At 41.6% G+C, this 17,233-nt stretch overlaps 1 protein-coding gene across 6 annotated transcripts in view; it reads right to left on the bottom strand.

The window, feature by feature from the left end:
- The window catches only part of CTNND2 (catenin delta 2), a 947,506-nt gene that overhangs the window by 261,289 nt on the left and 668,984 nt on the right, over nucleotides 1-17,233 (bottom strand). For all 6 annotated transcript variants that reach the window (XM_004274484.4, XM_033436579.2, XM_033436580.2 and 3 more), the window contains one exon: nucleotides 2,023-2,155. In XM_004274484.4, the coding sequence (XP_004274532.1) occupies nucleotides 2,023-2,155 (133 nt within the window). The remainder of the gene's footprint in view (nucleotides 1-2,022; nucleotides 2,156-17,233) is intronic.

The raw sequence follows: 17,233 nt of genomic DNA, 5'->3' as shown, positions 1-17,233 counted from the left end.
AATAATTACTATTTGGGACAGGAGCCACATAACTTTATTCTTAGATCATTTTAAGAGTATTTTTTGACACTTGAAGGTTATCTTAGATGAACAATCATTTCTTCGATCTCAGCCTTGGCGCTACTGATATTTGGGTCTGGACAATTCCTCGTTATGGAGGCTGCCCTGTGTATTACAGAATGTTCTGCAGCATCCTTTGTAACCGAGCAGGACCCTATGGGGCCTTCCCAGGACAGACCCTCTGTGTTGTCCACCTGTCTCTTGTCTGTAGAAAAACTTTAGCCAAAGAATACATTTAATCGGAGAAGTGAGAAAATGCAGAAAGAGAGGGAAACAGTCAAACAAGACAAAGTAATAATAGTTCAGCCATTAAACAAAGTCGAAGACCTTTAGTTCCTCCCCAAGGGCTACAGGTAATATGCTGAGCCATATTCTTGGAGCTGATTTGTAGATACTGAATCACCCACCTGGCGGAAGAAGTTAACTACATGATGCCCAGACTGAAGCCGTGACATAAGCTGCTCCGTCTCGCACAGTTCCAAGAACTGGCCTCAAGGACATGGGAACAAGCCGACCCTGGAACTGAAGACTAACTGTACTTAAAATAACCAAGATGACCCTGATCAGACCATGGCATGACCAATTTCGAGATGACCGTCAGAGCCGACTGTGCTGTTCTGCATGTAGCCACGCCCGCCACCTGTACACCCCCGAAACCCCCCTTTAAAAGCTCTTGCCCCCTGATCAGCAGTTGGTAGTTGCTTCTTGGACACAGGTCCACCTTCTCCCCAGGTTGCTGGTCTCCTGAATAAAGCAATCTTTCCTTTCCTACCAACACTTGTCTCTCAAGTACCAGCTTTTGAGCGGTGAGCGTCTGAACCTGAGTTGGGTTAAAACCCTGACTGCTACCCACTAGATGCTGAAGGCTCCACCACAACCGTCTTCAGTTCTGACGACCAAAGATACCTCCAGATGTTGTCAAGTGCCCCTCGGGAGGCAAAATCACACCTGGTTGAGAATCACTGTCCTATATTCTTTCCATAAAGAAATATGACTGTTCTAGTAAGAATGAGCATGGGTCAAGCCCTCCATAGTCCCAGGGAAATAGAGACAGGAAAAAAAAAAAAAATGAAAAGCTGCTAGGCTATATACATCTCAATGCAAGCAAGCAAAATCTATAATAAATTGCAATTATATCTTCAAATCTCCTCTTTCCACTCTTAAACTAATTTAGACTCATCCTCAAAATTGCTTACATGCTATGGAGATGACTCTTTGTAGCTTATAAAATCTCTGCTAAAAATTTGATTACTCAGCTGCTCATATGCAAACGCTTTGTCCCTTGTCTAAAAAATCAGAGTTAGCTGTGCTGACCACTGTGATTTTCCAGAAATATCACACACCACAATTTATGCACTTTAAAGTATTCCAAAAACTTAGAGCATGTTAACAATTGTTTACATGCTGGACACAGATAGTAGTCTCTTTAACAGAACACATGTATCTGTATGATATCCACTGGCATCTTTGTAAATGGCTCAGAATGCTTGGTTATAACACAGAGCTGGTTTATTGCCTAAAGTTCCCACCTTACCAATGAGTTTTCCAGAAAGGACAGAGGATATCATATATTGATGTGGTAATCTTGCTGAAGTTTGACGAGACAACAAAGATGCTTTGTATTTCTTTAGGATTTAGAAGCAGAGATGACTCCAGAGATGGAATTGGGAAGAAAAAGGCGAATCACACAAAAAGTATAGCATTTCATAATCTTGCCTCTGTGATACTAGCATATATCCTTGGTCCTCTATTCCTTCAGTATTCAAATATAAAAAAGAAGAATGTATACATAGGCATGCCAAATACTTAGATGAAAAGTGCTATGCTTCAGTCATAAATGTGGATCTAAGTTTTGATAACATAACTTTAAGTTTCGTGTTTCTTTCTCTTTCAACATTACTCTGAACACCTAAGAGGTGATGAATCTGACACCAGTCGTTTGCGATTCCAAGTAGTGCTTACCTCGGCTTTAATTTTATTGTCTCCAAAGCAGAGGTGCTGTAAATAGGCTGCAGCATTAGACTGGACCGAAGGAAACTGATGTTGCAACATCTGAATCACTTCAGGCAGTTCCGGGTCTCTCCATCCAAATTCTCTGAACAAAAGGAAGGCAGGAGAACATGAGAGGGAAATCCTGCAATACTGTTAGCCTATGGTTAACTCACTTATGTAACGCCTATGAGAGTTTACACGGGAATATTTCACAACTGATTGTTCTGGTTTCCTTGCCCATGCACCAACTTAAAAAAGGATTTGAAAAGATTTCATTGAGTAAATGGTTTGTAAGTATATACATGTGTACATATACATATATAATCTTAAATGTATCAACTGAAGTAACATGTTTATGAAGACTGAAAAAAATGACTTAAAATGGCACATGAGTTTATTAATATAGACATGTTTCATTTAGTCTTCAGTAGATAATTTATAAGATCACATTTATTTTCTAATATGTTATTTCAACAGTCTTGTTCAGGTACAGCATTTAGTTAAATTATCAGACAAGAGAAAATATAACTGGATGGGTCCAATCTAAAATGTCATGATAGCAGTTAATGCCATCTTTGTTATATTTATAATTATTATTGTTATTTTCATAACACAACAATTTTCTAGGGATAAAAGTATTGTAACAAGAAGCCTTTATAGGGCTTCCCTGGCGGCACAGTGGTTAAGAATCTGCCTGCCAATGCAGGGGACACGGGTTTGAGTCCTTGTCCGGGAAGATCCCACATGCCGCGGAGCAACTAAGCCCGTGAGCCACAACTACTGAGCCCATGTGTTACAACTACTGAGGCTGTGAGCCACAACTACTGAGCCTGTGTGCTACAACTACTGAGCCTGTGAGCCACAACTACTGAGCCTGCGCTCTAGAGCCCGGGAACCACAACTACTGAAGCCAGCGGGTCTAGAGCCCATGCTCCGCAACAAGAGAAGCAACCTCAATGAGAAGCCCATGCCCTGCAACGAAGAGTAGCCCCCGCTCGCCGCAACTAGAGAAAGCCTGCACATAGCAACGAAGACCCAACGCAGCCAAAAATAAAATAAATTAAAAATAAATAAATACATTTGTAAAAAAAACGAAGAAGGCTTTATAAAAGGAAATTATTTATTTAAAGAGTTAGGTTTATTCAAACAATGTTAATAAACCTTATGCATGGTACATTCTTTTCCTGTATCCTCCTGTTTACATCTGAGCTACTCCAAGAAGCTGGTTGTTTATTTAACTTTAAGAAATATGCTCCAGGATACTTAAATCCATTCTAAAACACAAGGTTAACTGTACCATTATGCAAATGAATATTCTTTCGTGAAATCGATCAGCTCAACCAGTCAGAGCATGGAGCTAACAGGGTCGGATGTATGGGTTCCATTCTTGCATCAGGGAGCCAATTTTTAACAGAGACATAAAAAAGCAACCTCTGAGACCACAGATAAAACCCTCACCCCACGAGCCACAAAAGGGTACTATTTCTCCGAAGGCCAGGCTGGAAGAGAGACAGCTTTGTAGCAATCACTTGACTCCTGGAAAAACAACTCAAAAGCATACATCCTATTGATGTTGTCACCAGGTCAGTGTTGTCACCTCAGAAGAGGAGTCATGAAAAATGGGACAGAGACGGAGCAGACAAAGGTTAAAAGTTTCCTCATAGATTCTAACCTGTTCTCTTTATCTTTTCTTTATCACGACTGGTAGAGGTTGTCAAGCAAACCGTGAAGCATGTTGGTACCTCCTTACAGCTACTAAAGACAATGCGGAATAGGGTTCCTTTCGAATTGACTCAGTTTTTATGGGAAACATAAAGCATTCGATTTAATGTGCAGTAAGTACCTAATAAATTTACCTAAAATCTTAGGCAGACACCCATTTTCAAATGGGCATATAGTACAGGAGCACCTTTGCCACAAAACATACTTAAGTGGTTGCTGATAATGGACAAACTATCGGATTTTTTTTTTGGCTAGGTGATCACAGTAGAAAAAAATTATGGATGAAAACACAGGAAGCCTGTTTTTCTTTTTAATTTCATTTCCTTCCGTTGCATGATCCTAAACCACCTCGATGTGCAACATCCAGAAAGCACAGTCTTTGTTCTTATAATAGCAGCCTCTTAAAATTATATCCTTTGTTCAGGTTAAATCAAAATCTACAGAACACCTGTAAATTAAAATTAGAAGTATCATGTAAAGACACTGGATGGCTAAGGTGAATTCAGGTAAGCCTGTGCTATTGGAAAGTGATTAGTAAAGAATTCATTTCAGCCTATTTTATTAACCAGATGGGAATTGCTCTATTAGGCTTATACAGCATAGATCAAGAACGTCTTTGAACAAGAGCTCTGGAGGAACAGTCTTAGGGGCTCTGCACACACGCAAACACACGGCCTTGCTTGTGCCGATGCATGCATGCACAGACGCACACAGGAGAGTGCATGCGTATGCGCACACGCACGCACATGTGCACACACATGCACACACACACACACACACGCACACGCACAGCCCAAAATCAACAGAAGGAGGAAAATTCCAAAGAGTCATCCAAGTCTCTTTTTCTAGAAAAGCTTTGTGTTACCTAGATGAGATTCCGCTTGGATTTTGTGCTGCCTATGTGCTTCTAGGGAAGAGCTAGAGGAAATAAAATGTCTATCTTATTTGGGCCAGAATTCAGTACAAGGCATGGATTCTTTACATGAGGTCTTTTTTTTTTTTTTCAATTGAAGTATAGTTGATTTACAGTGTTGTTTCACATGTACAGCAAAGTGATTCAGATATGTGTGTGTGTGTGTGTGTGTGTGTGTGTGTGTGTGTGTGTGTGTATTCTTTTTCAGGTTCTTTTCCCATATAATTATTACAAAACATTGGGTATAGTTCCCTGAGCCATACTGTAGGTCCTTGTTGGTTATCCTTCACACGAGGTCTCAATCCTTAAGAACAAACAGTGCTCACAAGACAAAAAAAAGTTCTGGAAGAGACAAAACCAGCAGAAGAACAGCACGAGGGAAGATATGGGACCATAAGAGGAGTTGACAGATTTGGGAAAGGTGTGCATTCAGCCGGGCTGGCTGTGGGACAGGAGGCCGTTGAGGGGGCGGGGGTGCTGCCTGGGAATTGCGGGGCGGGTGGTGGAGATGAAGCTGGAAAGCAAGGTTAGCATGAGATCACGTAGAGCCTTTCACTCAAATACAAAAAGTCTGGGCCTGGTCTGCGGTCAGTACTGTGACAAAGAAATCTAAGGAAATTTAGATATGTTTAGGCTTATAGAACAGACAAAAAAATAATCTTAAGTAATACTGCGAGTACAAACCAAAAGTCGGTTGCCAAGGTTCCCCGTTCACATGCTTTCACGCTTTAATCCTTAACTAGTCTTATGTAGTTTCCTTTCATTTCACGCAGGAGGAAATTTAGACTTAGAGATGTTCATGAACTTAAGTGGTGGGGCGGAAATAAAACTCTAGCTTTCTGCTTTCAAATAGATAAATTTAACCGTTTAACAATGATGCCTGCTGTAATCACTGTCTTGAAGTAATGTCTAAAACAGAAATAATGTCTAAAACAGTGATTTTTTTTAGACAATGTCTAAAAAATAAACATGTTTAAAACCGTGTCCCTAGGGGCCATCTGACGACACCAGAAGACAGTTTTGGTTGTCACAACTGGAAGATGCTACCGGCATCCGGGGAGCAGAGGCCAGGAATACTGCTCAATCTGCTACAATGCAGATACAATCCCCTACGACAAAGAACTGTCTGTCCCCAAATATCATTAGAGCCAGGATTGAGATACCCTGGTCTAAACATGGACTGTATCTGATCATTTTTGTTGAGTAAGCATGTTATGAGTCTTTTACTCCGTGATTACTGTAACAGAGCTGGCATAGGATTTGGCATCAGGATAATTAGGAAGAGTTCAGAACCTGAGCATCTGGCTTTCTCCCTTCTAGACTATAAATACAGGAGAGTCCCTCAGTGCTTGCTGGTCTTGGTTTCCATGGATCAAATACAGAGAACGATACCATCTATTTCATGGGACTTCTTTTTAAAAGCCACCATAAAATAATCTATATGAAAGTGAAAGTGCTTGGCAAACTATTAAAAGCTAGATATAACTACTAATTGTTACTCTAAGACTGTTATAAGGGTATATATATATATGTATATTTTAAAAATTTATATCATACCCATTTAATTAAAAAAATAACCTTTTACTGTTGTGTATTCATTTGGACATTAGACTTATTTGAAGGAATATAAGTGTAAGAAGAGATACTACTGTAGCCTGTAGTAAAAACTGTGCATTAAAACGTGCCATTTTGAAATGATTTTTCCCCCATCTCCCTTCAGAGGCAGAGTCCTAGGAAGGGCAAAGTGTTCTGGATACAGTCAGAGTTGGCTCAGATGCTGTTCCTCTGTGAGCGTTCCTCCTGTCTGTGTCTTGTTTGCTGCTGAACCTCCACTGGCTGGCATGCGAGGTCTGCTCTGAGTAAATGTCCACGGAGTCCATCCGTTAGACTGAGATAATAAGTTCTACCTTAGAGTGCTGTTGGGATGAGTAGAAGTAATATACAGGAACCCCTTAGAGCAATGTTTGGCACACAGTGTGGACCCTCAAGAAATGTCAGGTGTTGTATATAACTAGATGAAGAAGAGAAGAATGAAAAATAAGAACCATCTACAATTTTCTACAGAAGCCCAGCTCATAACTCTCATTTGTTACTGGGCTTCACTTGAGAAATGTTCATGGAACTGGAGAATATGCAAATGTAACCTTTTCTCCATTAAAACTTGTCACACAGACCGACAATATTGTGACTAAACCGTCACTCTTCTAAGGACTCTCTGAGTTGTTAAAATTACAAGGCGCTTAGCACGGAGCTAAATAGCAAACAGTTTGAAATTTGTTACTGTGTTAGGCTGCCGATGAAACAGAGCCGATGTACTGTCACAACATTTTTATCAAGTTGACTTCCATGTCGAAAAGAGCCCCAGGGCAATCAGAGTCTTCAGAAATTCAAACTGTCATTTTTCAGCAAAGCTTTATGTCGGAGGGAGAGAGTTCACTTTTGACTGCAAGGTCAATAAACTACATTGGTAGCGGGGCTGTAGGGACATTAGTTAAGGGTATGAAAATCTCAACCGTTTATAATCTTTTGAACTCTAGCTAAAAGTTTTAAAGACCATATTGGCTTTAACTTTTCCATCCAGAGCCAATGAGATGAGGTGTTTTGTTTTTTGATTTGGTCTTGTTGAAATGATGGGGTTAAGGGGATGCAGAGACAGTGGTCACAAGAATAAGTTAGGTGGAAAGATTTTTCTTTTTTTCTTAAAATGGAGATGTTTTCATGCTTGTCGACAGATAAGAACTTATCCAATGATGAACCCATGGAAGCACGAATGTCTTAATTCTCATCCCTGAACAGTCTGTCGCCAAAACAAAAAGCTGCCCTTTATATGGTCAATCACATTTAAAAAACACATCTTTGCTTTTATATAAATGGTAGCACTGGAATTATGACTGCCTAGAAAGCAAACACAATTGCCATAGTTTGTAGAAAGCAGCGTCTCTCTCCAAGCTTTACATTTTGAGAAACCAACAGCGTTCGTTCACTCTACCATAGTTTCTCGACCTGTCTCTGGGTGGAGCAACCATACGACTCCTTGTAGACACGTTTAGTTCCCGGGAAACTAGAAACTGGGACCCCGAAGCCAGCAGTTCTGCCCTATTGTCGGTGGCTTTTTTCTCATCTAAAGTCTGTATTATTAATTATACCCTCTCTTTTCAAGAAATACTGAAGCAACTCAGACGAATCACCTATGAGGACGTGGTGAAACAGGGATGAAAAATCTAGCACACGAAAGAGAGAGAACGCAAATGCGTGAGCAAGAGGCCAGCGTGCTTGCTTAACTTGTTGCAGATTTGACTCTTTCTTTACAAACTGCTCTGCTGTCAGAGGAGAAACTCACAGAGGAGGGAAGGGGCCGTCCCTGTTAGGTGAAAGGACACAATCCCCGCCACTTCATGCCCCGGGAAACCAGGAGGAAAGAATCTGGGATCTCTCTACGTGTCCCGCTATTTGAGGCAGGTCTCTGGTTAGGGTACTGGGGTAGAGACTGAATCATGCTCCAAAGGTGTCCGGGTCTTAATCCTTGGAACATGTTCATGTCACCTTACATGGCAAAACAAACTGCACAGAGAATCAGAAGGTAACAGACCACTGAAGTAAGATGACACGCTGCTGCTTCTGAGAACACAGGAAGGGGCCAGGAGCCAAGGGATGCGGCACTTGAAGCTGGAAAAGGCAAGGAGAAGGATTTTGCCCAGAACCTCTGGAAGCAGCATGGCCTTGCGGACACCTTGCGTATGGGCCAGTACACCTGATTTCAGACTTCTGGCCTTCAGAACCATAAGAGAAGAAACGTGTTTTTTTACATCACTGACTTTGTGTTAATTTGTATATCAGATGCAGAGGCCCACCTGACCCCAGGATATGGCCCTCCTAAGCCTAGCAGAGACCACCCCATTGGAGTGACTCCAAGGGTGTAGCGGGAGCTGTCTGGAGTATCCTAAGAGGCACCACCTCCAATTTATGCCTCTGGGAGTCCTCCCTGACTTCTGATTATCAGGCAGACGCCTCTATTAATTTACCCTGAATTCCCAACCACCTCCTGTTTATCTATTCGGAACTGCAGCTTCTCTGACCCTCTGCCGCCTGGCTGCCTGCTTCACCTTGGGATTCAGCCATGAACCCCTCCCTCCTCCAGCCAACGTTCACTGAGTGGCCACTGAGGATGCAGTAGTGGACGCGGCAAAAGTTCCTGTCCTTGGGGAACCTTCTAATGGTAACTGCCAATTAATTCCTGAAAGGGCAAAATATATTATTTGCCAGATACTGATAAGTGTGTATTGGGTTGAATAGTGTCCCCCCCCACAAATTCAAGTCCACTCGGAACCTCAGAATGTAACTTTATTTGAAACAGGGTCTTTGCAAATGTAATTCGAGACCAAGATGGGCTCTCACTGGATTAGGATGGGCCCTAAATCCAATGGCAGTGTGCTTATAAGAGACAGAAAAGGACACAAAGAGACAGAGAGAGGAGGTGACGTAAAGGTGGAAGCAGAGATGGCAGGGAGGTGGCTACAAGCCCAGGGATGCCAAGGATTTCCTGCAACTGCTGGAAGGAGAGAGGCATGGCATGGTTTCTGCTTCGGAGCCTCTAGACAGAACCAACCCTGCCAACACCTTGATTTGGGGCTTCTGATCTCCCGAACTCTTACAGTATAATTTCTGCCGTTTTCAGCCACCTAGTTTGTGGTACTTTGTTATGGCAGCCACAGGAAACTGATACAAGCGTGATGGGAAGAATAGAGCAGAGCAGACGTAGGCCAGATGTGTGTGTGTGTGTGTGTGTGTGTGTGTGTGTGTGTGTGTGTGTCTGTTGACACTGCAAATACAGTGGCTGTGGAAGACCTTCCCGAGAAGGTGACCTGAGGCACAGAACTACAGGTGCTGCCGGGTGGAAGGGACGTTTCGAAAGGGAGAACGGTCACAAGACACTGAGGCAGGAGCATGCTTGGCATGTCAGACAAGAGGTGAGAAGGCCAGCGAGTGAAGTGGAGCAAGTCTTGGGGACCATGTTGAGAGAGGCAATGGGGTGCAGATTACACAGCATTTGTCAGCCTCAGCGGGCCGTTGGCTTCTTCTCTGACAGCTCTGGGAGCCATCCGAATGTCGTGATCTGGTTCATATTTTTAGAGGATCACTCTGTCGGTGGTTGCAAGGATGTATGCATCTGTCAAAACTCATAAGCTGCAGGCCTAAAATGACATGTCTATTGTCTATACCTTGATAATGCTGTTATACCTTGATAACGCTGGGTCTACAGAGGGGATCCCTCTGGCTGTGGGGTTGAGAACAGACTGTGGGAGGCCAGATGGATGCCAAAGAGATGCCCAGTGAATCCCTCCCGTAAGCCCCCTCTCCTTCTCCCATCTGCTGGTCCCCATGAACTGGCGACCCCTGTTGCCTCACATCTCAGGCCCAGCCTGGAGCCAGTGGGGTGGACTGGTTAGGCTAGGACCCCCTTTTGGGGACTGGTGTCTATTATTTCAGAATAAGCAGGAGCAGTTTCAACTAGCAAGTTTTCTACCGGGCTGAACTGCAGAGAGACAAATAGTAAAATAACGGGAAAATCGGTTATTTCTGAACCATTACGGATACTGGGCACCTTAAGTAAATCTTAGCCCAGCAGTAGCCTTTTAGGGGTTGAGAGGTGAAAATAATGTAAAATGTTCAGGCAAGATTTATGCCATTATTTGCCATTTTTAATCACATGTATTTTAAGTGCCAGTGAATTTCTGCCTCTATTGAAGACTTCTAAAAGTGCATTAGATTACAAAGAATCTTATCAGTTTTACTGTAATACTTATTCAGTAACAATTGAGTTTTAAATACTATTTATTTATTCATTAATGCAACTAGACTTTTTCAATAAAAATATGCCCCACAATAAAAAATTAACTTCATACCTACCAGCATTTAGTTGCCCTGGAAATTCTAAAAGGGTGTGCTTAGTGATAACAGCCCAAGGGAAATGAACGACAAATTAGTACCCATAAACTTCTCCTTGTAAGCCATAATGATTTATGGAAAATGTTTATATTCTACGACTACGTACCCATTTTAAAATTAACAATCCATTATGCTTAGGAAAATCACCTGGTCCTGTGAACCTTCAGTGACAACAAGAGGGAAGGGATTTGATGCCCAAGGTCCTGGTTAGGAGTATAACATTCATGTATTTTTTTTTTTTTTTTTTTTGCGGTACGCGGGACTCTCACTGTTGTGGCCTCTCCCATTGCGGAGCACAGGCTCCGGACGCACAGGCTCAGTGGCCATGGCTCATGGGCCCAGCTGCTCCGCGGCATGTGGGATATTCCAGGACCGGGGCACGAACCCGTGTCCCCTGCATCGGCAGACGGACCCTCAACCACTGCGCCACCAGGGAAGCCCCATTCACGTATTTTTAAGCAAGTTTTTACCTTGTCAATATCAGGAGATGATCAGGATTCTACCTCGGGATTAGATTAAGAATCTGAGAGAAGGCCACAAAGGCCTGGATCATCCTCAAAAGGTTTTACTATACTATATATATACGTGTGTGTGTATTAAAGAGAACTTAATGTTAAACAATATCAAATAATGGACTAGAAATATACTGTGTATAAATCATAGAATGCAGCACACTTATTAATCAGGTAACTGGATCATCTGACAATTCTCTGTGAAACAATTAAAACAGTGCTTGTAATGATTCTGTTGATGAAAACTTCTGACAGAAGTCACATTGTATTGGGAGATATATTCTAAAGGCAGGGACACCATCTCTTAAGTTACCATGGGAGGCTCCACGTTTCTGGAAGTGAGAACGTGTCCCATGGCACTTGTCATGGTGTCTTTACAAAGTAAGCCGCGAGCGCATACTTGAGGGCAGATTGCTAACCAGAGTCCGCCCTGGGCGACAGCAATTACTTTACCATATCCATTGTTGATTTTAGTCCTGTAAATATTTGAAGCACGTCTCACACATACAGGTACATCTTTGTCACCTTATTTTAGTTCTCCAAAGGATGAGAACTTAATTTATTTCAGATAACAGTGAACAGAGATACTTCCTTTAAATAAAATCTGAATAAAATCTTAATTTCTAACAAAATTTGGTCTTAGAAGAGGTACCAAGTGAGAAAGTTATTTGAAGATATTCTTTAAAATGAGGTAACCGATTGTCTGAAAATAGCACCCATGCATTGTCTCCCTCCAGAAGTATTTGATAGGACTTTTAATGAATTAGGACTAGTCCTAGGTCCTGGGGATACGAATATTGAGTCCTGACTACAAACCACTTATAGTTTAGTGGAGAAGACAGACTATAAATAGGTAATGATCATACACTGAGTAAGAGACATTATTCAGAAAATGCAAGAGCTGCATTTAAAGCCCTTGGAGGTGACCTCTCTCCTTCAGGATGGTGCTGGATTCAAATCAGTCTAAACGATAACAGAAATAGGAATTGAAAGCAGCTCTTTTGCCCCTTTCCTGTTTGCCCATTTCTGTTCCCCTCTAACCGTAACAGAACCTAATTATAGGAATGAGATCACTAAGCAACCGAAACTAACTCCTGACTTATGCTCTCCTGAATGTACACCGGTGTCTTGTCTAACCTGTTGATTCTTCTCCTAGATGAAAAGAAGTAAGACTAGCTTTCTACCCCCAGTAGCCCCCCCCTAAGCAATCCTGCAGGTAGATCACGTGGGCAAGATAACATCTGAAGAAAGAGTCAGCCAGTCTTCTCCCCAGATTGCCGGCTTTTCTGATTAAAGAAGCTTTCCTTTCTATGGACACTTGCCTCTCGAGTTACTGGCTTATGAGAGGTGAGTGGCCAAACCTGAGTTCAGTTACATTATTACTAACATTTATAAATAAATATACCATCATGAATAGCCATAATGATGGCTTGTAATTTCCAAAACTTTCACTATGTATTTTTGTTTGATTTTCTTTACATTTTGAAGTGGGAAGGGACCTTCGCTGGCATTTCCTGTGCTTACTGTGGAGACGGGGAAACTCAGGTCAGACAGTTCAGTGACTTGACCAAGGGCACAGATGAGTCTGTGAATGGACCCTGGTGCCCAATTGTCAAGATTCAAAGCTTCATCAAAGTGACATTTGCCCAAGCTAACTCGTCCATCAGTCTGTGCTGCAGTGCACTCAAGCCTCTAGCTCCAAACATTCCGGCCTCTGGACTGTAGCAGTCAGTAATGTGGGAGCATTATTATCTAGTAGAAAAAGCACGTTATCTAAGAAGGAAGAGAGCGCTAACTCCTATGGTTTTGCGGATAATTTCCTGACAGACACGGGGTCACGGGGTGTAAGGGGGTGGTTATTCAGGAAGAGTAAACTTCAAAAACCAAGTGGCTAGCATGTTGATGCCATCCAGACAAGACCATCAGGACCACATGTGCCCACGGCTTGTTGCTCCCAAGAAAGAACCTACATCACGGGACTGTGGGGCATTTCACTAAGACGGTGTTAGAATATACTTCCAGGATTTGGGCTTCGTGCTTTGGGCAGATTCAAGGCAGCAGGACTTTGCTCTGGATTGGCTGCTGCCAGGATGAGGGGGAAATTCTGTGACTGAGTATCTTAAAGATTCTTAGAAGAAGGAAGAACGGAGCAAGGCTCAAACCACGACTGGTGAAGAAACAGCAGTCATTCAAATGATCCAGGAAAGGTGGTTGTTTTCATCAGTCTGTGGTTCAGACAATGTTCATGTTTTGTCTGTGTTCAGACATGATTATAAGGGGGCCTTGATTTTGTCTGGAACCATCATTGTGGCTCATCAGAGTGGCCTCATGAGATGTTTATATTCTGTGAAATTGTTTATGCTCAAGAGAAAAACAGGCCTCACTGTGGATGCCTGACCAGCTCTTCTCTTTCTTGGCCACGAGGCCTGGGCTGCCCAGTGAGAACCAGGGAAAGGGAAGGGAAGGTGCTAAAGACAAACGTCCTTTTCTGACACTGGCTGCCTCTGCAGAGGCGTCACTCTGGGGGTTAAACGGTGTTGTTCAGCTCTGTCAACATGACACCAAAACTACAAGTGACAAGAAAAGGAAAGAAAAGAGAAGAAACCAGTGGCTCTGTCTCCATGAAGCCACAGTCCAACTCTTTTTGTATCACTGACCGGTTATTTTGCAATCTTATAGACAGCAAGTCTGACACTTGGGTATAAAATCCTGATGAATGACTTCATGTATCGTGTCTCTTAGCACTTTTTGTTGTTGTTACCTGAAGAAATGCACTAGGAATGGAAGGAAAGATTTTGAGAGTCGTTGTTTAGCTGCTAAAATAGGGAAGAAAAAAAAAAAACAACCCAAACTATCGACATTCAGTTAGGTCTGTTGTTACTAGTGTCCGTATCAAAAACACGCTTATCTAGGTCTATTACTTCACGTTGCTCTTAAAGGGATTCTAAAGAAGCTGTGAATACTCTGGGTAAACTCTTAACGTTAGAAAAAAGAATACAGTGTTCAAGTGGCCATTCACAATTATTTCTCATGACTAGACATTAGGTGCAAAGGAATTCCATCCATAGATATTTCCTTTCATCATATTTCACAGTACTTTTGCTACAAAACTATTAATTTACCTCCATTTCTGGTGTCTGGATGTTTCCAAACATAAAATGCAGAGGATATAATCACCTTTCATTTTGAATAAAATAACCAACACTGGCTACCTATTAGTAGGTCTTACAGATGATGGGTGAAAGGGGTAGGGAGCGGCCAGCTGTATACCGCGATACTGAAAGATTCCATACATGTGCAGCTGAATACATTAAAGCTTCTTTTTAAAGTGCCACAGTAAAAAAAAAAGTAAGAAGAAAGTATTTCTTTCAAGATGATAGTGTTCAATAACCTTTAATTCCTACACATTGAAGATGTCTTAGACTAGGCTTTTATTACCTCTGTGTCCACCTAACTCTCAGTGGAATGGCTGTGATTAATTTGAAAATTAATCGAAAACTGCAATGAGTTTAAAGACATTGTTATCGCTGCCACAGACTCTTACAACTTAACCCGAGGTAGATGGGTGGACAGGGCTGATGGAATAGTTTTGATTACAGAAAAAAAAGAGCAAATGGCAGATAAATATAGTTTCCTTTATGCAGATAATAAAAGCATACAATGTTTCTTTTACATTTTCCCACTAATTAACAATTACGGTTTCTTCATCAAACATTTCTTTATTCACTAGAAAAACATTGCTTTAAGTTCAGCAGCAAACTGAAGCCACAAGGAAACAAATAATCTGGCTCTTGAAGAAAACTAATTTAATATTTAATTGTATAAACTCAATTTTTGAATCAAATACTTTTTCTTTGTGAGAAGTGACTGAATACAATAATTGGGCAGAGCTTGACTTTGTATCATTTCAGAGGCTCCCAAACCGCATAGATCACAGGGCCCTTTGTGTCTGTCAGTGTTTCACATGGTGCCCCTGGGCCCAAAGAGATGCCTGACCATTTCATTTGCTAAGGAGTCAGGTCAGGGCGTGGAGGCGAAGATAAATCAGGAGATTGGGATTAACATACACGCACGACTATATGTAAAATAGGTAACCAACAAGGACCTGCTGTAGAGCACAGGGAACTCTGCTCAATACTCTGTAATAACCATATAAGGGAAAAGAATCTGAAACAGAATAGATACATATATATATATATATATATATATATATATATATATATATATATATATATTTATGTAGAGCTGAATCACTTCGCTGTGTACCTGAAACTAACCCAGCATTATAAGTTAACTATACTTCAATTAAAAAAAAAACAAAAAAGGAGTCAGGTCCAAACAACTTAAGAGTTGTCTCTGTCTTGATGAGCTAGTGCCTTCTGGGCTGCACACTTCTCAAACCTTGACATCAGACATTGCCATCTTTGGTTCCTCTCCTTGTCAATGTTCACAAGGCATTTGTGTTTTTTTTTTAATTAATTTATTCTTTTATTATTATTTCTTTTTATGGGAGTATAACGGTTTTACAATGTTACCTTAATTTCTGCCATACAGCAAAATGATTCAGTTTTTTTCTTCTTTAGATCCTTTCTACCAGTAGGTGTTACCTTTTCTTTTTAAAATATTTATTTATTTTTGCCTGTGACGGGTCTTAGGTGCATCATGAGGGCTCTCTAGCTGTGGTGCGTGGGCTTGGTTGCCCCACAGCCTGTGGGATCTTAGCTCCCCGACCAGGGATCAAACCCATGTCCCCTGTATTGGAAAGTGGATTCTTTACCGCTGGACCACCAGGGAAGTCTGGGTACAATCGAATTTTGAAACTGAACTAAGTCAAACTCATGCTTCACTTGGCATCTGACAGATGCTGTGTGATTTTGCTGTGTCGCCCTGGGGCTCCTTGGCACACAGCTTGGGAACAGCAGTAAATGAATGGTCCTTCCAATAGCTATGACCTAAACCTAAATAAGGAATTTGAGCATAACAAAGAATTATTGGGGAAGGGGAACTTTATATTGTAAGTTTAAATATGGAATTTCAATTAAGTGACGCAGAATATAAGTTTAATGAACAAAAACACCTGTCATCTGGGAAAATATTCTTACTCATTTGTAACAACTTCTCCTTTGGTAAATGTTTTCAAATGTATTATTTTATGACTTTGAAAGGCCTGAATCAGCATTCCTTAATGATTCTTTCAGTATTTAAAAGACGCTTACAACAGAATTTGGGGAGGTACCAACATTTAAAATTGTCTTCTCTTTCTCTCTTTCTTCTCTTTAGCAATAAAGAGTATAGTAAATGGACTCATGAAATGTTCACGACAAAAATTCTACTTTAGTGCCAGTGGCATTACTGTAAACACTTCTCTTATTACATCCAACATGCTCTTAACTGTCTCAAATTGCTGTTAAAGTTTTCATTCGTGCGCTTGAGTTTGAGGGACCTCCTGCATACGCACTTCCTGCCCTTGCTCCAGGGTCTCTGTTGGGCTCTATGGACTTAGATTGCCGGATAAGAAATCACATGAGGGACGAGAGAGCCACGGAAAGCAAATGGGGTCAGTGATATGAAAACTCTGCTCTCGGGTGACTGTAACAGGCACTCTTTCTAGATTTGACTGCACTGGAATGATCAGAGACTGTACAGAGAAAATATTTTATCCACTACCTCCAGAGACCATTACAGATTTAATAATCAGAGAGAATATCTCCTTACACAACACGACTTGACATTAAGCACTGACATGACTGTCCTTCGCACAAACAGAAGTCAACGCAGTGAAGAGCTCACGTTTACTGAGCCCCTCCTGCATGCTCGGAGCTGCTCTGGACACCTTACCTACTTCATACCCACCGCAGTCCCATCAGGGCGGTGCCATTAACATCCTTATTTTATAGATGTAGCAACTGTGGAACAGAGGGCTTTACAACTTGCCTGAAGTCCCAGAGACAGTCGAGTGACGGGGCCAGAATTAAAATTCAGAGAGATTCGGTTCAGAGCCCACGCTCTTAACCAGGATGCTACACTGTCTAACCAAACAGTTTTCATTACTATTTCGACAAAGCACTGGAAGGTAGAAAGCATCTCT

The sequence above is a fragment of the Orcinus orca genome, chromosome 3, assembly GCF_937001465.1.
Source record: "Orcinus orca chromosome 3, mOrcOrc1.1, whole genome shotgun sequence".
In the NCBI taxonomy this organism is placed as follows: domain Eukaryota; kingdom Metazoa; phylum Chordata; class Mammalia; order Artiodactyla; family Delphinidae; genus Orcinus; species Orcinus orca.
Note: the sequence above shows the minus strand (reverse complement) of the source record. Positions and strands in the feature narration are given on the sequence as shown.